General features: G+C 49.6%; 1 protein-coding gene and 2 long non-coding RNA genes across 3 annotated transcripts; 2 read left to right on the forward strand and 1 right to left on the reverse strand.

The window, feature by feature from the left end:
- Nucleotides 1–2,080: 2,080 nt before the first annotated feature.
- On the forward strand, nucleotides 2,081–12,914 carry LOC309646639 (required for drug-induced death protein 1). Its single transcript, XM_082433197.1, has 2 exons — nucleotides 2,081–2,470; nucleotides 10,404–12,914. The coding sequence occupies exons 1-2, from the start codon at nucleotides 2,174–2,176 to the stop codon at nucleotides 10,521–10,523; spliced, it is 417 nt and encodes a 138-aa protein (XP_082289323.1). The 5' UTR covers nucleotides 2,081–2,173; the 3' UTR covers nucleotides 10,524–12,914.
- Nucleotides 12,915–14,593: 1,679 nt separating this feature from the next.
- Nucleotides 14,594–23,804, reverse strand: LOC309646644. Its single transcript, XR_014255490.1, has 2 exons — nucleotides 23,256–23,804; nucleotides 14,594–18,265 (listed from the first exon to the last, which is right to left on the reverse strand). It is a non-coding gene; the product is annotated as an uncharacterized lncRNA (long non-coding RNA).
- LOC309646649 lies at nucleotides 18,275–24,399 on the forward strand. Its single transcript, XR_014255495.1, has 2 exons — nucleotides 18,275–20,737; nucleotides 23,796–24,399. It is a non-coding gene; the product is annotated as an uncharacterized lncRNA (long non-coding RNA).
- Nucleotides 24,400–24,642: the final 243 nt, after the last annotated feature.

Here is a 24,642-nt window from a genome sequence, read left to right on the forward strand (position 1 = left end):
AAAATTATATAAACTGAGAGCATATTTGCAGCTTTGGGATTTTTGATTACCACAGTGAGGTCAGAAAAATTATAGGACTGCCTAAGTAGTCATGCAGACGCAAGGGAAGCACCCTTCACACTGAATAACTTCTAAAGAGACGATGGTGAGCAACGTAAAGGTGGGTTCTGATTACATCTCCTTGAGTCCTACTTGCTCACTGACTATAGAGACAATCTAGGGATCAGTTTTCAGTTGCTCTAGTGTTTTGCTATTTATCAGGCAAGCTAAATGTTGTTGTGATATTTGAAATGTATTTTGTACGGACAAAACACACTTTCCATCCCATGGACAATCCACCTATGTCTCCATTTATTATGTAGTCTGGGGGGTTCTCCGAAGTCAGTTTTGCACATAGAGAAAGGACGGTTAGGGTCTGTTTTTGTTTATAAGTTAATAGTTATTTTAGTAAAGTTACAAATCCACAGGTCAAGCTTCCCATAACCTTTTAAATTCAGTGTTGTTTTATTTCACTTACAAACCTAATAGAATTTAACAGTCACTGTAAGGGGTTTTATCATTCACTTAATTTAATTATCTTAAACATTTTAAGTGACTTTTATAAACTTAATACACGTGACTTTCTTTTCAAGTACTTCAACTATGTACAGGACTATGTAATTCTTATAAATACATTAAATTAACTTATTTTTGTATTCCTTTCAAGTTAAACTTATAAGTCTAAATAAACTACCTGATTTTACATTTTACGTTGAAATCACCAGTAATTTTTGATATTCTAATATGTTAAATTATGACTATTTTATGTACTTAGAGCAGTATAACCAAATCATTCTTAAACATATCACACATTTTAATAGTGTTAAAATATCAATGAAATAATAACACATTATTTTATACTTAACTCTAAATTTCCAAGAATTAAAAGATACTTACCCACATAAGAAAGTAAGCCATCCCAAACAGATTGAGATTCACAGTGACCTGAGAATGCATATCTACCAGAGTGATATTCTCTTTTTTTCCCCCAGAGTGATAGTCTTGAAAATCGTGATTTTAATGATTACTTCATATGATATCATATGCTTGCACCAGAATTTCACCTGCCCATCCCCGTTGGTTTCCTTCACCTTTTCCCTGAAGTCAGACTGTGATTAGCACCGTGGACACACTGCTCTGTGTTTCTGAATGTTTCCTTAACATAGGCACCTAGAAAGGTATGGCCGTTTTTCAGAACTCTTGATAAATATTTGCTGATTGCCTTTCCAAAAGCCTGTCTCCAGTTTGCGACCCATGAATATTGTATTATAACCATCCTCTCACCATACCCTCACCAGCATTGAGTATAATCTTTTTTTAAAAAATTAGTTTATTTATTTTTGGCTGCGTTGGGTCTTTGTTGCTGGGCGAGGGCTTTCTCTAGTTGCGAGGAGTCGGGGCTGCTCTTTCTTGCGGTGCGCTGGCTTCTCATTGCAGTGGCTTCTCTTGTGGAGCACGGGCTCTAGGCACGCGGGCTTTGTAGTTGTGGCTCCCGGGCTCAGTAGTTGTGGCTTGCGGGCTCTAGAGCACAGGCTCAGTAGTTGTGGCGCACGGGCTTAGTTGCTCCGCGGCATGTGGGATCTTCCTGGACCAGGGCTCGAACCCGTGTCCCCTGCACCGGCAGGCGGGTTCTTAACCACTGCGCCACCAGGGAAGTCTGAGTATAATCTTTGTTACTGTCATCTTTTTCACCACCATCATCATCATCTCTCATCATCTCTGCCAGCTTGCCCGTGTGCAAAGGAAGTCTCACTATTTGGGGTTCACTTATTTCGTTACAAGTGTGGTTGAACGTGCTTTGCGTGTTCATTGTGCATTGAGCTTTGGAGCAACCCTCACCCCTTTGGCCGGAGGATGGGATGCTGGCGGCTGGGCCCGACCACCGGAAAGCCAGGCCTGGGTGGAACCGCCGCCATCCCGGGCCCTAGAGCCAGGGGGCGCTGCGATCCCAAGTTTCCCATCCACCTACCCCCCCCCCCCCCCTCACCACCGCCCCCCGCCCCGTCCGGGCTGGGCCGGGCTGGGCCGGGCTGGGCCGGGCTGGGCAAGGGCGGGCGGCGGGGGTGGAGGCGCAGGCTGGGCGCAAAGGTTGGTGTCTTCGTGCACCGACCTCAGCCGGAGGGCCCGCGGCACCATGACGGTGGGAGCCAGGCTTCGAAGCAAGGCGGCGAGCAGTCTCCCGCGCTGCAGGCCCCTCGCCCGGGGGCGAGGGCGGGCGGAGGGGGACGAGGAGGCGGCTGCTATCCTGGAGCATCTGGAGAGCGGGGCCGAGGCGGCGGAGAGCGTGGCGAGCGCGCAGCGCCCGGGGAGCCGGGGCGCGCGGAGGGTGCACCTCGCGGTCCTCCCCGAGCGCTACGAGCCGCTGGAGGAGCCGGCGTCGTGCGAGAAGCCCAAGAAGAGGTACCGGCAGAAGCTGAAGAAGTACGGCAAGGTAGGCATCCCACCGCCCCCACTGTCCCTTGGAGGTCGGGGAGCGCGGGGCGCCCGCCCGAGAGCCGGAATCGGCTCCCCACAGTCTGACGGTCTCGGCCTCTCTGCGCTGCCCTGCACCCCCTCGGCCTCCCACGCGCACCCCCTTCCCGGCATTCACTCCTGGAGCCCCGAGACTGCTCACGCTGTCAACTGGGCAGTAAGGGGAAAGTGAGCTGCGGGGCGTGATAGAAATTAAATCAGAGGTTTCCCTGCGCACCGCTCCACGGCTATCCCGATGCTGGCGGGTGGGCAACTTTCCCGAGGGGTCGCTTACCCAGGTGGTTCTTGTCCTAGGTGTGTCTTCCCACTCCCTTTTGTAGTTGGTAGGACGGGAATCAGTGTCCCTATGTTACGAGTGGGAATACTGAGGGATTAGCGTGGTTAGGTGACTTGTAGAAGGTGACCCAGTTGGAAAGTAGGGAGGTACAGCCCAATTTGTCTGTCTTCCCGCAACGTCTTCTCGAGGATATCCTACTAGCTGAGACTTGTTTGGGTTATTTCTCCCAATATTCTCAAGGTGATTTCCAGGGCCTGGGAGCTCAACAATCCGTAAGTATTCACTTGTTGAATCTGCTTTTCTCCCAGACAGCTATCTGTGTACTCAGCAAACCTACGGTCATTTGCATGGGGGTGGGTGGGAGAGAGAGAGAGACAGAGGGAGAAAGAGAGAGAATATGAATGTGAGACAGAACGGCAGTTTCCTCCTCAGAGATCAAAGCCCCAAACCAGGTGCTTTGGCCTGGAAACACTTGAAGCTACTACTGCCTCTGGTCCCTGGGACTGGACAAGGCCGCCCAGAAGATAATCACAAAACTCATTCTATCCTGGCCAAAGGGCAGGGGCCCCATCTGATATATCATCCAGTCCTCTGGTGACCTCTTATCATACCTGAAACCGACGTCGCCACACCTAGAAACTTAGCTTTATCATCTTCTTTAAAGGTATGTCAGCAGCTTTGGGAACAGTAAACAAGCAGACAGTGGTATAGTATATTAATAAAAACTATAAAGTTGGGACTTTCAGGCTTAGAGTCATGCTAGGACGAATCATCCTTCTTCCTGGTCCCAGCTGATCACAAAAATAAAAAGCCATCATATGCCTCTCAGTTGGTGAACTGATAATGTGGAAATCTCAGCTCAGAGGCTGGCTGAGCTGAAGGTGCTTTGAGTGTTCTCACTATGTGCCAGGCGTTGTGCTGAGCACTAGAGACACAAAAATGGATAGGATGCAGTTCTGCCCTAGAGGAGGCCACAGCCTCCCAGGGAGACGCTGCCATATGGGGCACCACCACGGAGCTGCATGGGGAGAGCCTGGGCAGTTAATCTTCAGGGATGAGGTTGTAAAGTCAGGGAAGTTTTCAAATCAATGGTGACATGGAAACTGGGCACAGAAGGATGAGTCACGGTTTCACAGGTTAATGATGAGGTACTAGGTTCACACCCACTAACATAGCTCTTATTAGGGAAAAAGAAAACAGAAAGTAGCAAGTGTTGGTGAGGATGTGGAAAATCGGAATTCTTGTGCATTGCTGGTGGAAGTGTAAAATGGGGTAGCTGTCGTGGAAAACAATTTGGCAGTTCCTCAAAAAATTAAACACAGAACTGCCATATGATCCAGCAATTCCACTCCTAGGTACATACCCAAAAGAACTGAAAATAGATACTCAAACAAATATATATGTACATGTTCACAGCAGCATTATTCACAATAGCCAAAGAGTGGCAACAACCCAAATGTCCATCAATTGATAAATGGATAAACAACATGTGGTCCATACACACAATGGAATACTATTCAGCCGTAAAAAGGAAGGAAGTACACGGCAGACACACAAGGTCACATATCGTATGTATGATTCCATTTATATAAAATATCCAGAATAGGTAAATCCAGAGAGGCAGAAGGCAGATGGGTGGTTGCCAGGAAATGAAGGGAAGGAGAAATGCAGAGCGACTGCTTAATGCGTGTGGGTTTGCCTTTGGGGATGATGAAAATATTTTGGAAGTAGATAGAAGTGGTGCTTGCATAACACTGTGAATGTGCTCAATGCCATTGAGTTGTTCACTTGACAATGGTTAATTTTTACATTATGTGAATTTCACCTCACCTAAAAAAAAAAAGAATCTCACCAGATAAAGAAGGGGTGGCATCCAAGGCGGAGGGCAGAGTGTTAGCAGAGATGAGGCAGGTGAGAGCTCTGGAGTGAGCGTTACATGCTAGTTCAATAGACCAGGAGGCCAGGCGAGGACGCTGTCATGTTGGAGTTGGATGTGCCCTTTCTGCCCTTCAACTTCCACTTTCTTGATGGCGACCAAGAAGGTCGACATCTAAGCTCCAACATGGAGGAAGCAGATGGTCCACCCTTCTTTGTTGAAAATCCATGAGAATAGCCTAAGTCTCCGCTAGAAACGTGGGGAGGTGACTTTCCCCGCTTTGGTCACCAGGTGAAATTTTATTGCACTTGGGCCATTGGAATAAGGAATGACCTGCAAATAGCTCACCCTGGTTAAGGAATGGCTTTTCCTTCAAGGAAGGGTGAATAAAGTTCCTTTTTATCTGTTAACCGCTCAAATCCTTCACCCAAGTCCCTTCCTGCTTCTATTTAGAGAAAGGTGTTCGGCTTTTGTGAACTGTCCTAGGATAGGCTCCCCTTCCCCTGCTGCCCCTTGGCCCCAAGCAGGGTCGACCCAATGCTGTGCCGGGTCCAGTCTCTGGCGGGAACCTCTGGGCTCGAAAGGCTGGGTGCCTGGGACTCTTGGCGGTCAGTGGCCCCAGTTGATTTTTAAGTAACGACGCGAGCGTTCAGGTGGGCAGGAGCCGCTGGGGGAGCGCCGTTTGCTGGGTGCGGGCGAGGGGACAGGGCGTGGGCGTGCTGTGCTCTCGCAGGCTGCCGGATGCTGTGCTGCACACACGATGCACAGTAACCCTGAGTCTTCTCCACGACCTTAGAGAGCCATGGGCTCCCATTATGCGGTGAAGGCAACTGGAGTTTCAGGAAGTTAAGCTCTTTGTTGAAGGCCACGCAGCTAGAGCAGCAGAGCGGGGAGTCAGCGGTCTCCCCTGGCCCCTGCCTGTTCAAAAGCAGTTAGGGTGGAGGGAGGAGGGGGGCTGAGGGAACGAAACCCCAAACTTAGCTTCAGATAGGAGGTCGCCTTTCCCAGGCACCTCTGAGAGCCACAAGGAGAAGTGCAGATAAGGAAAGTTATTAAATTTTGTTACTCGGGCAGCTAGGAGGGGGCTGGAGAGGGGAAACACAGGGTGTGGAATAAACTTGAGCTCAAGAGGAAGAAAAATGTCCCACGTCTAAGTAGGGGGTTAGGACAGGGGCCCTGGAGCCAGACTGCCAGGCGCCAGCTGTGCTCAGCCTCCTACTGTGTGTGTGACCTTGAGCTCTGCCCTCCTCTCTGCCTCGGTTTCCTCATCTGTCACATAGGCTAATACTAGGGCTGTGGTAAGGAGTAAATGAGTTAGTCCATGTACAGGTCTTGGAACGCACCTCGCATATGGCGAGGGTCCTGTAATTGTTGTTGGCTGTTATCTAAGGGGATGGAGGAGAGGTCCCATATGACTGTTTCTTCTCTGATCAGTTTTTAATGAGCTCTAACTCAGAAAAATATCAGCCCACCTCAGCTTTGTGCCTGGGTCCTGACCAAATTTCACAAGGGAAGACTTGATTTTTATACTTGGGGGAAAGGGATCTTTGTTGAGAGCTGGTTCCCTTTTGGAAACTGGGGGCGGGGACAGGGAATCCCCGACATCTTTGAGGTTACCCGGGAACCCCCAGAAAAGCCTCACTCCCTGTATTACTTTGCCTGTAACAGATTACCACAAATATAGTGATTTAAGGCAACACAAATTTATTCTCCTACAGTTCTGGAGGCTAAAAGTCATCTTCCCTGAGCTACAGTCAACAGGCTGGTTCCTTCTGGAGGCTCCAGAGGAAAACCCTTTCTTTGCTCTTTTCAGCTTCCAGAGGTCCCCTCCTCCATCTTCAGGGCCAGTGGCACAGCATCTGCAAATCTCTTTGTCTCTGTCCCTCTGCTTCTGGAACTGCATTGCCTTCTCTCCGACTCCTCCTGCCTCCCTTTTGTAAGGGTGGTGGTCTTTATTTGGATCTTTATAAAGATATAAGAATCCTTATAATGATTGGGGCCCCCTGGATAATCCACGGTAGTCTCCCCAATTCAAGATCCTTCATTAAATCACATCCACAAAGTCGCTTTTGCCATATGAGGTAACATGTTCACAGATTCCGGGGATTAGGACATGGGCATCTTGAGGGGAGGGCATTATTCAACCTACCACACTGTCCCATGATCCCCCAGGCCCCTCCGCCCCTCTGAGAGATTATATGGGTTGAAACTCTACTCGGATCAAAAGATTTCAAAATCTGCTCCCTCCAATGACGCTGAAATGGTCGATGATATTTTACATTTCTTTGCATCACATTTCTCAAATCTGTGTTTTGACTGTGTTCTAGCTAATAAGCTATTTTAGTAACTTTTTTTTCTCATTTGCAAAGATGAAGTGACAAGCAGTTTTTTAAAATAGCAGGCTGAGGGAAATGGATGTACAAATACCCAAAATGTCAAGTTTAATGCAGGCCATCCATGATTCTAGGGGCTTGGCTTATAAAGGATGCTCTGAACTGTTAATACTCACTCCAGGAGGACAGTTTTTGTCGTTGTTGTTATTTCTAACAGGTACGTAAAATTCTCCCACGGAATCTTATTACACATTTATAGAGATGTTTCTCTCAGCGGCGTCACTGCCTCCCTCCCCCCAGCACACACCCTAATGTCCCATTGGGAAGTTGACGAGGCAGTGTCCTGGGAATCAGTGTCTAAAGAGGCCATCAGAGTTACCTTCCTCTCCCAGAACTCCTCCTTTGGCCTGAGAACAACCAAAGGAAACACCCGGGCCCTTTCTGGATGCTGGGTATACAGTACTGAGCACGGCCTCTTCTGTTATCCTGAGGTCTCTGAAAGCTGACGTAAGCCTGAAATCATAGGAAAGTGCGGTCTTAAGAAAGTTTCCTGAACAGATAACAAAATACTTAGATTTCAAAATTACCACCACACACGTAAATTACTGCAGAATAAAAAGAGGCAAAGGTTATTTTCCAATAAAGGTAGCTGACTTTTGGGAGCACTCCTGCTGCCTGCATTTGGTGCCAGGCACTGCTCTAAGGGCTTTCCGTGCGTAAACCTTTTTAAGCCTCTTCACCCTACGAGGTGGTTACTAAATATGCCCATTTTATAGGTGAGGAAACTGAGGCCAATGAAAATTAAATAAGCGATTGGGCTGGAATTTTAGCCCAGGCCGCAAGCAATCAACTGTAAGGTTATGTACTGCCTTCCTTAAAGAAGGGAAGTGTATGTGGGGAGTAAGGACACAGGCCCTAAAGTGAGATTTCTTTGGGATTGAACTTCAGCCCTGACTCTTACCAGCTGTATAATCATGGATAAATTTAACTCCTTGGTGCATCCTTCTTGTTGAAGCCTGATAGCCGAAAGCCTCTAGGAATGCACTAGTAGCCAGTCCAAGTTAGATCTGTTTGTTGCAGCAAAGAAGAGTGTATGCCAGAGGAATCATGAGGCCTCAAAAAGTAGAGCCCTCAAGTAGAGAACTGAATATTTGAGTCTGAGCCGAAGATATAAATATGGGATTTATCAGCATACAGGAAATACTTAGTCATTGGAAGTGGATGAGACCACCTGTGGAGAGATTATAGCCCAAAATATTTTTTTAAATAAAAAATAAAGAACAGGACTGAACAACTCCAACATTTTAAAGTTTGGTAGAAGGGAAAGAAAGCTGAGGAGGGCCATAAAAAAGAATGAAATAATGCCATTTGCAGCAACATGAATGGACCTAGAGATTATCATACTAAGTGAAGTAAGTCAGACAAAGACAAATATCACATAATGCCACTTAAATGTGGAATCTAAAAAAAGATACAAATGAACTTACTTACAAAACAGAAATAAACTCACAGGCATAGAAAACAAACTTACCAAAGGGTTTCCTTTGTTGGGGGCGGGGAGGGATAAATTAGGAATTTGGGATTAACAGATATACACCACTGTTTATAAAATAAACAACAAGGACCTACTGTATAGCACAGGGAACTATATTCAATATCTTGTAATAACCTATAATGGAAAAGAATCTGAAAAAGAATATATACATGTATGTATATATATGTATATGAATAACTGAATCGTTTTGCTGTACACCTGAACCATTGTAAATCAACTATATTTCAATTAAAAATTATTTTGAAAAAAAGAAAGCTGAGGAGGGGCTTCCTGTGAGGTAAGGGAAAAACCAAGAGAATATGGAGTCAAAGAGGCCAAATGAGTGTTTCATGAAGCTTGTCCAAAGCTGTTGAGAGTCAGGGGGAAGACAGAAAAATGCTCATTGGCTCAGGCAGCATGGCGGTGGCAGATGGCCATGACCAAGCAGTCCTGGATGGGTCAGGGTAGGGGAAGAGGGAATAAGAAGGGAGGAAGCGGAAGCTGTACGTGCAGATGGCACTTTCCACTGGTTTGCCGTGAAGGAGAGCAGAGACCCAGGCAGGACCTAGAGAAGGGTATGGAGTCAAGGGGACAGCTGAGCATATTTGTAAGCTGATAGGAATGATCCAATGGGGAGGAAGAGGATGGTGATATTGGAGAAGGGAAAGCTGAGGGCAAGGTGAGAGAGGGTACCAACAACAAGTGTCAAGGGAATGGCCTTGGGGGAAGAGGGCCATTTTCTCTACTGGGACACCGGCAAGGTGGGAGGAGAAGCTGGGGCAGGTGTAGACAGTGGTAGAGGATGAACGGGTTCCCTAATGACTTCTGAGTCAGTGAGAGATGAAGTGGGATCATCTAATGAGGGTATGGACACTGTGTGTGTTTCTCTGTGTGCACTGGGGGCAGAGAGGCTTGTGGAGAAAGGAAAAGGTAAGAAGTAATATCTGGGAGAGAGGGACAGTCAGCCTACTGGACTGACAGACTAGGCTGGCCAGGCAGTGTTGGAAGTCAAAGGCAGGTTTGTGATTGTGATCAGGGATTTTAAGTGGTTACTGGAGTTGGAAAAATCGAGGGTGTAGAGACAAGATGTGTGATGATGTCCAGGTCACCTACATGGATGTTGTGGTCATGGAGAAGGATGACAGAAGTTGGGGGTGGAGAGAGAAAGGGGGAGGGGCAAAAGCACAGTCAGTGTTAGTCGGTGGTGGTGGTCTTCATTTTTCCGTTGCGATTCCACTTGAATCCCTTGGATGCCCTCAGTCTAGCACCAGGCCTTGAAGAGGAGGAGGAGGAAGAGTGGATACCAAGAAAGAAAGGCCCAGTCCTTACCCTCAAGGAGTGTAGAATTGTATCGGGAACCCAAGACTTCCGCGGATGCAGCAAGGACAGAGCAGTAGGAGATTTTAAAGACACAAATGTGGGTCAGGAAGGGGTGTGCCCTGGAGGCAGAGGGAGGACTGCGTGGGCTTTCAGATCAGGTGAATGACGGAAAACTCTCGACCCAGCCTTCAGCAGATCCAGCAACTTAGCTGGAACAGAAGAGAATGGGCTTTGGTTTAAAAAATACAACAAAACTGGTTTGGTTTTAAAAGTAGCAGCTTCACTGCTGTTTCCAGGAAGATCTCTGAAGGATCTGGAAACACGCGGGGCTGGAAAGCCCTTATCAAGGTGCCGGTGTCTGTTCTGAGCCCCCCAGTGTTCGTATGATGGGGTTGGGCGTGGGACGCCAGAGAGCTGAGAAAAGGCTAGCTGGCTCCTTTGCCCTGGGAAGATGAGGCGAAATGATTCTTTATGTGTGGCACCATTGTGCATGGAAGATTACAAAATCGCCTCGCCTAACCCTTTGCTTTTCTCTTCTGTTCTTAAAAACAGAACGTTGGGAAGGTTATCACCAAAGGATGCCGCTACATCGTGGTCGGCCTGCAGGGATTCGCCGCTGCCTACTCCGCCCCGTTCGGTGTGGCCACCAGCGTGGTGTCGTTTGTCCGCTAGTTCGGGAGCCGCCTGGGCAGATGCCACGGGAGGGGCTGGAAGCCTCTGTTCCGGGAACAGCGCGCATCCAGGAGCATTTCAGACTTGAACTCACAAAATCCTCGGAAGAAAGAAGACGTCTTGGTTGAATTGGATGAGCGTTTCTCATGAGTCATCCCCACCCGTCTGCTGAGCTTTCCACGTGTCTGGGACACAGGTGGCCCTGGTGGACAATCCCGCAGAGAATTAGGCTGAGGTCAGGCTTGGGATTAGGATTAGTTCGCTAAAACCGGGGCTGCCCGTGAAGGGGGCGGGGGCTGGTGTGGAGACAAACACTTGACAGAAGTCCGCGCTCTGGGTGGGTGGCAGAGTGGTGATTGGGGACAGGGATGGGGGATTTGGATCTGGAGTGAGCTGAGTTGCTCGATTCTGGAAAGCTCACAGGCTGACAGGGCTCCCAGCCCTTAGCTGCTTCGGTTCTGAGCACACCCAAGGAGCTGTTTGTTCCTGAAGTCATCCCCCCATCTCCTTCCTGTACCCCTTGGCCACCAGGAGTTTTAATTACAGGCTTGAGAAGAAGGAAGGAAGAAAAACCTCTTTGAAGGCTACGATGCTTTGAAAGCTGTGTTGACGATGTGTCATGACTGTTTCAAGTAGATGAAGACTTGTCACTTTCACCTTCTCTGACATGAATGTGGAGGTGGTGATGAGGGTGGGAAGATCAGCAAGTTCAGGTGCAGGTTGTTTGAGGGAGAGAGCGCTCCCGAGGGCTGCCAGGCCCAGTCCAGCCCAGTCCAGCCCAGTCCAGCCCAGCCACATGGAGCTGGCCAGACTCCCCTGCAGGCAGATGGCTGGCTGAGGTCGTGGGCCTCCTGACTCAGCTGCCTGCGGTGCCATCAGCCCCCTCGTCCTCGACATCAAGCCGACGAAGCGTGCTGTCTCTGGGGAGAGAGGGAGGTACTATACCTGGAAATGAAAGTGTATGATTTAGAGAAGGAACCAGAAAGTAGGAGACAGGTACGAAGGAAGCAGAAGAAGGATGCTGGGCGAGAGAAGCGGAAGCACAGGTGCCAGGTCTGGGTTATCAGCGTTGGAAAATCTTAGGCTCTGGGCGGGGTCCAGGGGAGGCTGGGTGGCCAGAGACGCCGTGCTGGTGCTTCCAGACCCTCTGAGGCCTGTGAGCTCACACTGGCTGCCTTTCCTCTTCTGTGCTGCCCAGTTTGACGTCATCTCAGCTGGATTCAAAGTTAGGGCGGGCGAGGGTCCTGGGCCTGGAGGGTGACCCCTGAACTGCCACTGGACCATCGGACGGCGGGGGTGCCCGCTGCCAACCTCCACGATAGGCCCCTGTTCTGACCTGGTTTCCAGAATGTCCTGAAGTCCAAAATAGTTATTACGGACCAGTCTGCAGGATTGGAGGCAACACCTGCTTGTTGCCCCGTGAAGTTTCCCGGGGCAGGGAAATGAGGGCTCCGTGCTCATGCGTCACCCATCAAACCCAGCCGGGTGGCACCGGGAAGTGGAGAAGGTTGGAAGACAGACAGATGGACAGCAAGAGGAACGAGTGGAGGGGAGCGTTGTAGCCGTGAAGCTAGATTGTGCTTCACGTTCTGGAGGCTCATGTTGAAGATGAACTTGGACCCAATTCCTGCATCATTAATATCGGTGAGGAAAAGAGAAAACAAATGGTCTTGTTTTAGCTCAAATGATGAGAGTTGATGATGGCACATTTTCACACATGTATGATAACTATAGCTTGCCTGGCCACGCTGGGAGTCAGGGAAAAGAGGCGACATCCGTGGAAGAAAAAGCAAAGCATCGTCTGGTGAGAAAGAGAGTCAGGCCTGTGCGACCTGCTGGTCACAGGAAAGGCAGACAGGAGCAAGGAGCCTGTGTGGGTTTGGAGGACGCATTCCCGCTGGCCCAGAGCTGCTGGCCTGGCCCCAGAGAAGCCCGTTGAGTCTCCCAGGGGATGTAGAAGTGTGACCTGGGAGGGACGAGAGCGGCTGAAGCCTGTCCAAGGGAGAATCGCCCCCCCCACCCCCAAATTAGAGACATTATAAGACCAAGCACATTTGGCCCTCACGTTTTAGAATTCTGGTTAAGAATTAATCCAGAAGTTTCAAAAGTCAAAACCTCGCAGGGATGGTCCCGGGAGCCTGGTCCGTGTGCACAGAAGATGAACTGCTCTAAACTGTCACTCAGCTGAGTTGTCATTTCCCCCGAGACAAGGCGCCCATGCCGCAGATTACCTTTTTGCCTTTTCTTTCTCTTTAGTTTTTAAAAAAATATATCAGCATCCACACCCTACTAAAAAGTGAGTTAGAACTTTCCCTTGACACGATTGACCAAGAGGCTTCTTTTGTATGCTTTTCTTCCGTATTCTGTAAATAAAAGGCCCAATTTGTCTAATGTTTCTGTGCGTGAAGAGTTTTTCACCCCTTCATGCAGTGGGGGACACCTCCCTGGGGCCCCCAGCAGGAGCCCAATGCTGCTCCCCAAGACCAAGGGGAGGGACAGGGGCCCTGACTCACTGGGGACTCAGCTTGGGTGTTAAAGGGGGACTGTCTTCCAGAGAACGGGTGTCAGTGTGCAGGAGCCTCAGCTCATGCATTTGTTAACAACGAAGGTTTCCAGAACCTCTGATTTGGATCTAGAGAGTCTAGTGTGTGGCCAGGAAGCTGCATTTTCCACAAGCAGCCTAGAAGATTCTGAAGCAGCTGTTGCTCTGCCTGAGCAGGGGCTGCTGCAGGTTGCATTGGCCAGTGGGCTCCAAGGTGGGACCTCAGGTCAGCCAGGTGCCCCAGCCCCAGCTGGGCACGCATAGGATGCCCGCTCACTGAGCCTTACAGAAGCTTCTGGAATTGCTGTCAGATTATCCACCCAGGCAGGGTTGGGGCCACGTGTGTCAACCAAACTTTAGGCTTAGGACAAAGCAGAAGCTATGTCCCTGATGTTTTCAGCTGCCCTGGAATCACCCCTACTGTCCCCCTGCTCAGCACCTGTGGTTTGTCAGAGAAGCTCCAGCTGGTGTCCGTCACCAAGAAGTACCCCGAAGCAGAACTTGAACTCAGACCTCCCCCTCGCATCCACCAATAGTCCTCCTGGGCATGGCAGTGCCCTCAGCAGAAAGTGCTTGTGGGGCTGGGAAGCCATCAATGCAATTTTAGATTCAGACGTTTGCTGTGACAGGTTTTGCACCTGTGATGTCCCCCTGCCCCTCTGCAGGAGCAGAGAGGAACTGAATTTAACTTTGTGATGCCATCATCCCCAAAATGTTGTGAAAACTTTATAGATTTTCCTGTAAACTTATTTTATAATACAAACTATACCCAAAGTTAAAGAAAAACAAAAAACAAAACAAAACAAAACAAAAAAAGCGAATGCCCTCAGCATCCTTGTACAGGCTGCATTTGAGAAGTTCCGTGATTTTGCCAAATTCCCAGATGGTTCCTGAGTAAAAAAAAATCTCAAATTCCCTTGACCATTCATGGAGAAATGGGGAAAAATTAATAATACATGGGATCGTGGTTTTTTTAGAGGCAAAGTTGTTTTTGAGCCAAACCACTCTATCGTAGCCAAAGGGAAAGAAGGTCCCTTCAGGTTTTTTAGAAGGCTCACTGCTAGATCCCGGTAGGTACACAAACCACACAGGAGCGGAGGCAGAGAGGGGAGAGGAACGGAGGAGAAAAACAGAGGCTTGCTTGCCTGATGCCCCAGGGGTGCCTGGTGCCTTGCACCCTGCAGCTCCATCTAGAGACAGAAATTAGGATCAGAACTCAGCACCTTCAAGCACTGGCTTTGCTTTTTTTAAAGGTGTTTCTCAGGTGATTCCTCTTGCACGATCTGTTGACAAGGCTCTAAACAAATGTATCTGGTTCAAAGCAGACAAAAGAATCAAAGCAAAAGTAATGACAGACACAGAGCTGAGAGGTCACACTTCCCTTTGCTTGCCCTGTAATTCCAGAGTAAACCACTTCCACACAGACTAGCTTTCTTCACTGAAAATGAAGGGAGATTACTTGTTTTTGTTTTACTTCCTATGGAAGATGTTTATAATTGCTGCAGAAGTAGAAAGTGGTGATATAACCTTTCTTTTCCTTTTTTTTTTTTTTGCGGGGAGACTTACCCATTGGAAAAACCCTTTACTTGTTTATCTTCTTTAATCATTGAAAGAATCCTGAGTTAGGTATTATAATGCCTGCAGGCACGGAGCTAGGAAGCAGAGACACTTTATGTTGTAGACGATGATTCGTGTATTTGGAGATCTTTGGAGTTGAGGAGAAAATGGCATCTAAGTGATTTATGCACTTTTCTTCATCACCTCATTTTTCCGTACAAAATCAGACTTGAGTTTGTCTTTCAGTGTTTTCACTTCAATAAATCAGTGAGCCACTCCTGTGATCGGCCCCCATTCTACCTGCTCCCCCGGTCATGGCTCTGCTGCACGTAGGATCAGAGAGGGAAGCCAAGATGCAGCAAACATCTACTAGATTCAAGACTGTCAAGAAAAAAATGTTGCCTGTCGTTCCAGTTCTACAAGGATCAAGCCATCAGCCCCTGCAGTCACCCAACCACAGTGCCCCTGAGGGGAATTCAGGATGCAGAGAGACAAGGAGCATTCTGTGCGTTGGATATACTGGCCCTCGACTAGTTCAGATGCATACCTAAGGAAAAATTTCAGTGACCCAAGATTCTTGCATCTTCTCCGAGATAGAAAAACACTAAAATCATTAACTTGAGATGTCTATTCTTTGTGATCAGCAGTCATCCTTTTATGCTTGACTGCATGTTTTCCCCAGCCAAAAAAAAAAAGTGCATATATTTTTTGTTTGTTCTTTAACTTGGAATTTTAAGTATGTACATAAATAGCAACATGAGAATGAAGAGTTCTAAGGCTTATTCGTTATCTCTAGGTGAAAGAATTTCAGATGAGTCCACTTGTAGTAGTGATACTTGTAGCGTCACTCACGATAACAGAGGCCTAGCATAGCTTTTTCTGGCTCCTATCTTACCTCTTGTTCGGCTGCAGGCCGACAAGCCTTGTACTTGCCCAGCCTTGAGACCGAAGACCGAGCCTGAAGTCAGTGACAGAGACATCGGTGGTTTAATGGCTGGGGGAATGTCTGAAGCAAGGTCCTGGGGTGACACCCTACTGTGTGCAGCAGAGAGTGGTCAGGACAAGGCGGCAGCCTTCACTCCCGGGGGCAGGGGGAGTTTACCAGTTACAGGGGGAATTATGTCAGGTTGGCCCCGTGGTTACCAGGGAAACCAGCAGAGCGGCATGCCCTTTACTTCCCCTTTGATAAGCTGTTAGGAACAATCATTAGCTGGGACCTGGGGCAAGTATGTAGGAAGGTCAGTCCTGTGAGTAGGCTGTAGGTGGAGCAGGCACTGGGCCAGCGGGAGGTTGGGGGGATGTACAGAGAGCAAGAGAACAGCCATCTTGAGTGGCCTGACCATACACCTCTTCAGAGCAGTTCCTCAGAGCTAGCTGAGAAGCTGTTTCCCAGGCTATGGTCCTCAGTAAGATCCCCGAATAGATCATAACTCACAACTTTCGCTTTTTGTGTTTTTCTTTCAGTCAGTAAGGCATTGTGCTGGGTGGCTTGATGACATCAGTTTAATTCTCAATTTCATCTACTTCTCATTAACAAGGTCAACAAGATAGATATTATTATCTGGGTTTTATAGATGAGGAAACGGAAGCTGAGGGAAGGTAGGGAATTCCGCTCCAATGTGATGGCCAGGAGGCCTGAAACCAGGGCCCACAGCTTTACTTTTTCGGCCCGTTTCAGCTGCCTCTCATTCCCTTTCCTCTCAGGCTCCTGTTACCACCGGCGGCCATGAGGAAGAGCGACGCTTTAAATGGAATTACATCCAATGAGCGTTCCTGGTTCCAATATTATCATCCAAGTAGTTAGAAATCCTCCAAAAAAAGACTCGAGGTGCTTACCTGCCCATCATACTCTGGATTTTTGAGATGCTGAGATTGCTTAGCTGCTGCTTTGCCGTGGTCAAGGCGCCGAGCAAGGGGACGTGGGGCTGGGCTGGGGAAGGGATCTGTGACCCCAAGTCAGTTTGGTTGAATTTACTTTATTTTGCCAAACTTACTTAGCGTGACTTCTGCAGCCTCAGCTACTATTCCCATTGACTGGTAACTGTGCTTCCATGCAGCCGGCACTTTCTTGTTCATCCCAGGGTCCCGGGCCCATGTGCCAAAGCCCCAAGGCTAGCAGGAAGCCACCCTGCAGGATAGGAACAGCACTGGCACCCACAACCTGGCTTCAAATCCTCCAGCCCTGTGACCCCGGGCAAGGTCCCCGACTCCTTTGAATTTCAGGATTTGGTTTAGTTTCCTTTGAAAAGTAGAGTAAGTAGTATCTACTTCAGAGGCTTCTTTGGAAGATGACATATGGGGTGTATTCAGAACCGAGCGTGCAGGATATTAAATATTTGCCTTCTGCAGTGGCCCCAGCTCAGCTCTGCATGTGCCCTGACCTGTGGGAGGGAAGGAAAAGAAGGCCTGAGAGATGGGGGGAGAGTGCGAGGGAGGGAACCCGGCATAACTGAGGTTGGGGGCAGGGAGACAGCCTGCTGCCCCATCCACTCTTAGTGTTTTTCTCTCTTGCCCCTAAACATATCCTTTATCTGCTGTGAGTGGCTTCCAGGGTCCTCCTGATCACATAAGAGCCCCACCTTTCCCTTTGCTGGAAAACAAACCCAGTTGGCGCGGCAGGGGAGCTGGGCTGGGGAAGGACAGGATCGAGGGCTGCAGAGGACAGACGAGAGCAGGAAAGGGTTTGTTTATAGCTTCTAGTCTCTTCCAACCACTGGAAGGACTCTGAACTTTCACCCTGAACTTGGTCTAGTTTGCCAGTGGCCTTGTTTCCAGATACCCAGACTGGCCTCATCTGTAACATGGAGATGCAGAAGTCCTTTCAGTCCCCGGGGCACAGAGTGTTCAGAGGACAAACAGGCAGCCTGAGCGTCGGTGGGAAAGCACGCGAATGCTCAGGAGGGGTGGCGGGCAGGGGTCTCCGCCCCCCTCATCGTAAACATGCAGGGGACCTACTGGCTAGGTGTTATAAACAGTGAAGACCCGGAAGGCAAATACGCACTTTTGTTAAATCATCCAAGGAGTCTCTTCATTTATGTTCATTTATTTATTCAAAAAATATTTTTAATTGAAATATATTTGATATGTAACACTGTGTAAATTTATGGTGTACAACATGTTGATGTGTTACATTTATATATTGGACTATGATTGCCATTGTAGCCATGGTTACCATCTCTATCATGTCACGTAATTATGTGTGTGTGTGTGTGCACGCGTGTGGTGGGAGTACTTAAGGTCTAGTCTTTTAGCAAGTTTGATGACTACAGTACAATATTGTTGTCTATATTCACTAGACTGTGCGTTAGATCTCCAGGACTTATTTATCTACTAGTTGCAAGGCTGTGCCCTTAAACATCTCTCCCATTCTCTTGCCCACCAGCCCCTGGAAACCACCATTTTGCTCTCTGGTTTTACAAGGTTGGCTTTTTTCAGATTCCACATATAAGTGAAATCATACAGTATCTGTCTTTCTCTTTCTGACTTATTTCACTCAGCATAATGTCCTCCAGGTCCATCCGTGTTGTCACAAACGGCAGGATTTCCTCCTTTCTCAGGGCTGAATAATATTCCATTGTATGCGTATACCACATCTTCTTTATTACAAATACATTTCGAGCACTTTTGCTGTGTTCCGTGTCAACTGAAAAAAATGCACAACATGAGAGTTGTGAGTTAAGCTTTATTTGGGGCAAAATGAGAAATATAGCCTGGGAGACAGCCTCTTAGATAGCTCTGAGGAACTGCTCTGAAGAGGTAGGAGTGGGGGGATGTCAGCATATATGAGGTCTGGGGGAAGGAAGATACATGAAATCAAGCACACACTTTTGCAGAGGCTTGCTGCTAGTCTCCTGAAGTTTACCGCTAGTCACGAGGAGCAGATGTCTCCTAAAGCACTAATGATTTTAGTGCTTTTCTAGATATGAGAAGATGCAAGAATTCGGGCTCATAAAATCTTCTCCTGAAAATATCTAACTATCTGAAGGCCTATTCTGCCAGTATTTTCCAGAGCACAGGGAAAAACTCATCCCTGATCTCCGCCCTGAACTCCTTTCAGGGGGTGTCGAAGGCCAGCGGCTGCAGTGGCTAGTGGCTTCATCCTGGTAGAGGCAGATGGCAAGTGTCAGTTTCTAGTTGGCAGCCGGCACCACGCTGGGTGGTGGAGCTGCTTCACTGGAGGGCAACTGGATGCATGGTTACCACACTGTATCCTGGTGTCAAACAGACCATTGCAGGTTGGAGATTCACGTGCAGGGTGGTTATAGGGTTGCCTTGGGATCAACCCCCAAGGAGAAGGGGGCAGGACTCAGCAGAGGGAGAAGCTGAGTTGCATTGCAGGCCCAGTAAAGCCCTCTCCCACTCACGGGAGCTCTGATGCTAGAACGGGCCTTCAGGGTTGACCTGGCTTGTCCGGGGAAGGCCAGGCCTAATACCCCACACTGATCAGTCCATGGACATGGGCTGCCCTGGGAAGGCGCGTGACTTTAGTTGAGGCTGCTCTCAGGGACTGAGGCAGTCTTGAAAGGACTCTTCAAGAGCCTGGAAAGCTCTCTGCACACAACGATCCCAGCAGACAAATGTGGGTGGCACATTGCTGTGTCCCTGAAATCTGACTCCACGACTCACTGCCTCTGTGACCTTGGGCAAGAGGCTCAGCCTCTGAATCGCAATTTACCCACCTGACAAATGAGGGTAATAACTCTACCCATTTTGTAGAGTTATCAGGAGGAGAGAGTGAGTTAATTCTCACCGCAGTGAAACCCATAGAAAGAGTTCAAAATGTGTCATTGTGGTGTTGTTATTTCTAGAATAAACAAAGTAGGGTTTGGCCCTGAGGGAACTTGCAGTCGATCGTATGGCTTCAGACAACCCTGTGTGATGCGTGTGTGCGTGGGGGGACCCAGGGGCCCATAGGAGGGACCCCTCACCCCGTCTTGGGAAGGCTTCCCAAAAGGCAGGGGTGGCTTGAGTGGGACAGGGGGAGGGTGGGTAAAGTGCAGCGGCCCCAGCCTGAGTCACCGACCTTGACCTTGGCAAACAAAGGTCTCTGCTGAGGACATCCTTCTGCTGTGAGCGAGGCCCGTCCTGCTTTGCTCTCCTGATTGGTGGGGCTGGAACCAGAGCTGGCAGACCTCCCGGGCCTCAGAGCCAAGGAGGCTGGTGGGCAGGGAGGGGGTGGGCCACCCGGGACCCGTGTGAGGCTCTCCCTGTGACACGAGGTCTTCATGGGCACTTGGGCAGGCGTTGGCCTTCCTGGCTGGGAATTGGGAACCATCCTCTGCTAACACAGGAGGGAGGGAGAAGGGACCTCTGTCTTTCCTTCCACCTGCTCTCGGGCCCAGGAAGTAATCTGAGTGCTGTACAGAGTCAGGAAAGCAATCGGCTGTGTGGCCTTGTACCAGTCACTTCACCTCCTTGGACCTGGGCATCCTCTTCTGTAAAATAATGAGGCCGGAGTGGATGGCGCCCGAGTGCCTCTTTGCTCCGGCATTCTGAATCCGAGTAATTTTCTTGTAGCCTGCTTCTTACAAGATCACGGGTGCTGTCGTTTGATCCTTGCTTAGCTTTTATTTCTTCAAGGGGGCTCTTCCTATTCTGCCTTCCTCTTGAGAAGCTCTCAAGGCCACTGACAATCAGAGACCTGCTGCGTCCTCTCAAGCAGCCCCCCATGGAGGAAACAGAAACAATAGGAATCACTTCCCCAGCAGCCTTAGTCCCCTGCCAACGAGAGGTATCCAAGTTGTTTTTCTGGCACCACTGCTGTTTTCCCCAGCTCCACCACACCCTCTGCCCGGCTCTCCTTCCAGACCAAGGTTCCCCGTGGGGAGGGCTGCCAGGATTGGCCAGGAGAGGCCACCCCCTGGCCTTTGCCCCCTTCCATCAGCCACCTCCCAGCCCTGCACTGGGAGCTCTGCTTCTCTCTCAAGGCTCAGCACAAGGGCTCCTCCTCCATGCAGCCTTCCCTGAGCTCTGCGGCTGGAAAGAATCGGTTCTTCTGGACACAGCAGTGAGCCTTAGCCCCATTTTATTCTGCTCTCTGTTAGAATGAGTTGTTAACACATGTGATCTCCCTCCTACTGCCTCCAGCCTCGTGTTTGCATATAGTAGGTGCTGGGTAAGTGTTTGTGGCGGGGAAAGGAAGGGACAGAAACAGAACAAATCTCTATAGGAAGCTTGGTGGCGTAACTGGGGCAAAAATTGGTCCCTGTTTATTGTTTTATGGCCAACATAAAACACAAAACAAAAATCCGTGGAGAATGCGTGGGTTCCATGGGCACCTCCATTGGATAACCTGGCTTGGGAACAAGGAAGTAGGCTATCGTGAAGCTCTCCCTGTGTAATTGCTGACAACGCTAGAAAAGTTACTCAAAACGAACCCGCTGCTGCCCTCGGCTGCCCCTCACCCTGAGCGTATGGAGTGTGAATGGCGGGGAGGGTGAGACCCTGAGCTTCGGTTCGGGGGTCTGGTCTTGGGGCTGCCCTGGGTATGGTCTGGAAGGGAGTGGAGTTTGTCCCATGCGCTGCCTGGCCTGACTGAGAAGCAGCAGGATGCCCAGAGGGAGCTGGGGGTGCAGCAGGAGAGGATGAGTTCAGGGAGGTGACGGCTGGGGCGCGTGGAGCTAGTGGTGGGGACATCCTGCAGGGCTCTTAGTGTCAGGAGGCACTATGCTGGCTTTGAACAGGCGAGGGGGAGACTTGATTTACGGGCTACCGGTGCCCTATGAGGAGGGACTGTCATGAGCCCATTTCACGGATGAAGAGACTGAAGCAGAGGTCAGGAACTTGCCTGACCTTCCCCCTCCCCAGCCGCCATCCACGGGTGTCACTCTCCATCCCAGCGCCCTGCTCCCTGCCGTCCCACTCTGTATTCGCTTCTCTCTGAGTTGCTCACTCTTTGGGGGTCTACCTCCCCCCCTTGAATGCAAGCTCCATGACAGCAGGGGCTGTCTGCTTCCCTGCTGCATCCTCGGTGCCTTGAACGATGCCTGGCGCATAATAGGAGTTCAATGAGGCTTTGCTGATGGGAGGACAAGGACAGAGGACACGCCGACAGCCGGAGCTGGGGTGCTGGCACACCGGATGTTGAGTTTTCTCCAAGGCTCAGCACTCAAAGCTCGCATGGGAAGTCCTGGGGCTCCAAGCCAGCCTGAGGTCAGATGTGTGGGTGTCTGCCTGGGACCTCTCCCCACCCCGCCACGGCACTGCGTCTTGGAGGGTCAGACAAGGGCGTTGGCTGTCCGCTGTCATTCATTTATCAATTTCTTCCTTCTTCCACATATTCAGTCCCTCAGCTGTGCAACAAGCGTTACCTGAGCACCTCCCCTGTGCCCAGCACTGGGCTGGGACGGCACACAAGTAACCAAGGTTGCGTGCCTGCCCCTTGCATCCTTGGGGGGGACAGACCAAAGGGAAAGAAAGACAAATGAGCAAACAACTGCTATGGAGGAAGTAAGGGGCCTTGAGCCTCCAGTGGGTGAGCGGGGATGGCTGTTGGAGGAGAGGACAGCCGTGGGGCAGGGGTTCCTGGCAAGGAGAAAGCTTCACCCAGCTGTCAGAAGCAGGGCAGCCTGCAGGAGGGAAGGGGCTCAGCAGCGTCTGAGAAGCAGGAGCCAGTGTGGCGGGAGCACCTAGCAGGGGTCAGGGCCAGAGGGAGGGTCTGGGGAGAGGGGAGGGGCCGCAGCCGAGGAGCGCGGGGCCTCAGCGATGGAGGGAAGGGAAGGCGGTGGTCCTCAGTAGGGGTGGGGAGGAGGCAGTGGGATCCACTCCATGTTGTGTAAAGACCCCCCAGAGCGGCAGTGGGGACAGGCTGGGCCTGGGTGGACATTGTAGGGAGCTCTGAGGGGGCTGCTGGGTTATTCCGCAGAGCGAGCCCGGGGTCGGGGCCGCGGGGAGGGCGCTCCCCAGAGCCTGGTTTAGGAAACAGACGTGGCAGGACTTGCTGGGGTGGGTGCCGGGCTGAGGGAGAGAGAGAGGAATCAAAGAACTCTCTCGGCTTCTTGCCCTAGCGCCGGGGAGGCGCCAGCTAGGAGGAGAAACAGAAGAATGCCAAAAGGCTTTTGAGCTTAAGGCCCAAACTGCTGTTTATGTGTTGAATTTGTACAATGCCTCTTTGCTGGGCCGGAAATACACTATACAAGAAGAAGCCCTAGGGTTTTCTGCTGCAGCCACGGCATCTCCTGCGCTGGGTTTTACCTTGGAGCCCGGACAGTCACATGACTGGCCCAGTGCCTGACCCTGGCCTCCCCAGGAGAGGCGGGACCTGCTGCACACGCTCTGCCTGCTGGTCTGCCGGTCGCTGCTGGCACGGGGTCTGCCTAAAGGCACATTCCAGGCCCTGGGTGGGGGGCAGGGAGGGATGCCTTGTGCACATGTGGAGGAAAGGAACACTCAGGAGAGCCCAGGCCCTGCTGGGCGCTTAATAGCACATGTCACTTAATGACATAGATATCATTATCCCCATTATTTAAATAAGGAAACTGACCGAAAGGCCTCACGAGCGCGCAAAGCCCTGCAGGAGAAGGCTCATTTCCCATAAATCCAAACACTACCTTCTTGGTCACGCTTTCTGTCCAGGTGGAGACTGAACCACTCTTTCTGCCTTGGTCCCCTTTGTTCCCCACCCTCCCACATACCTTATGCTGGACATCCAAGTGGTCTTTACAGTAAACTGCTCTCTCACCCCCAGCGCCTGTCTTCCCATTGGAGGGTATGTGGGTCGCCATGCTGTTTTTCCCCAAGCTCAGGGCAGAAGCTACATTGCGTGGCTTCCAAAACAATTGGCTCTCACTGATAGGAGGCCCTGTGGACTCCCTGCTCCCTGGGGGACAGATGTGCACCGCTTTCTACCCGGCCCATTGCCCTTGTTGTGCAATTAAGGGATGATTCATCTGGTGTCCTCTCCGGAGGAGTAGGGAGGGGAGCGCCAGCTGTGGGAAGTAGGGTTGAGACGGATCATGATGGCAGGGCCTCAGGCATCTGAGGTGATCTCCCTGGGGGAGCCCGCCACGTGGACTTTGGTAGGACCAACTCCGGCAACTGCTGAACCTGGTATAACTCTGTGTACAGGACCCAGACATGCCTGTGTCTGAGTTCTTTTAAACCTTCAGGGATTTAAATTCTTGAAAGCGTTTTTGTTTTATTAACATTTATTGTTTGTCTTCCGAATATTTTAGTCGCAGAAGATTTGAATGGAAGAAAAGAGGAAAGTGAAAAACATTGGTAATTCCACCAGCCGAAGATACTACGGTGGGCATTTGCCAGATCATTCTAGGTCTTCCACAACATCATCTGAAGTGACTGTGTGGCATGAACCATGATCTTCTATTATCTATCATTTATTTAGGAGATTTCCAACTTTCTCTTTGAGATAAATCTTTGCAAGGTGCTTTCCAAATTGCATGACATCATGGTGTGCCAGGGAGCATGAGAAACCAGAGGGAAAATGGGACGCATTTACTTGGATCTACTGTTTATGTAATGAAAGAGGCATTTTCAATCCATGTAGAAAGGATGGATTGCTTGATAAATGATTCTGGGACAATTTGCTATTTATATATATATAAAAAAAAATCCCTATACCATGCCATAGGCTTATCCAAAATTTAGATAGAATTGTGACTTAAATATTTTTTAAAAGCCCTATATGTATGTATTATAAATTATAATATATACTAATTAATTTATAAAGAACTCTACAAAATTAATAAGACAAAAGGAAAACATTTCAATGGAAAGAAACCTCACAAATATACAAACGTCTCTCAGATAAAATGATTAGTAAACATATGAATCGTCCTCACTATAATAGAAGAAATGCAAATTAGCACAAAAAGATACCGTTTTAACCTATCAAATGGACTTTAAAAAATTTCCATCGCTTCCTTATAGAAACCCTGAGCTGGGGCCAAACTTTCTGAGGCGTCCTTCATATTTGCATCCTTTTTGCCTGGTCCATGACATGACGCGCCTGCAAGGCCACACACCTGGCTTCTCCCTACTTTCCTAGGAATGAATCTTCAC

This window comes from Balaenoptera physalus (genome assembly GCF_965194825.1).
Source record: "Balaenoptera physalus genome assembly, chromosome: 1".
NCBI lineage: Eukaryota > Metazoa > Chordata > Mammalia > Artiodactyla > Balaenopteridae > Balaenoptera > Balaenoptera physalus.

Coding starts and splice junctions, on each gene's coding strand:
- LOC309646639 (XM_082433197.1), top strand. CDS start 2,174: ATGACGGTGGGAGCCAGGCTTCGAAGCAAGGCGGCGAGCAGTCTCCCG. Junction 2,471..10,403: donor AGCTGAAGAAGTACGGCAAG/GTAGGCATCCCA, acceptor TCTTAAAAACAG/AACGTTGGGAAGGTTATCAC.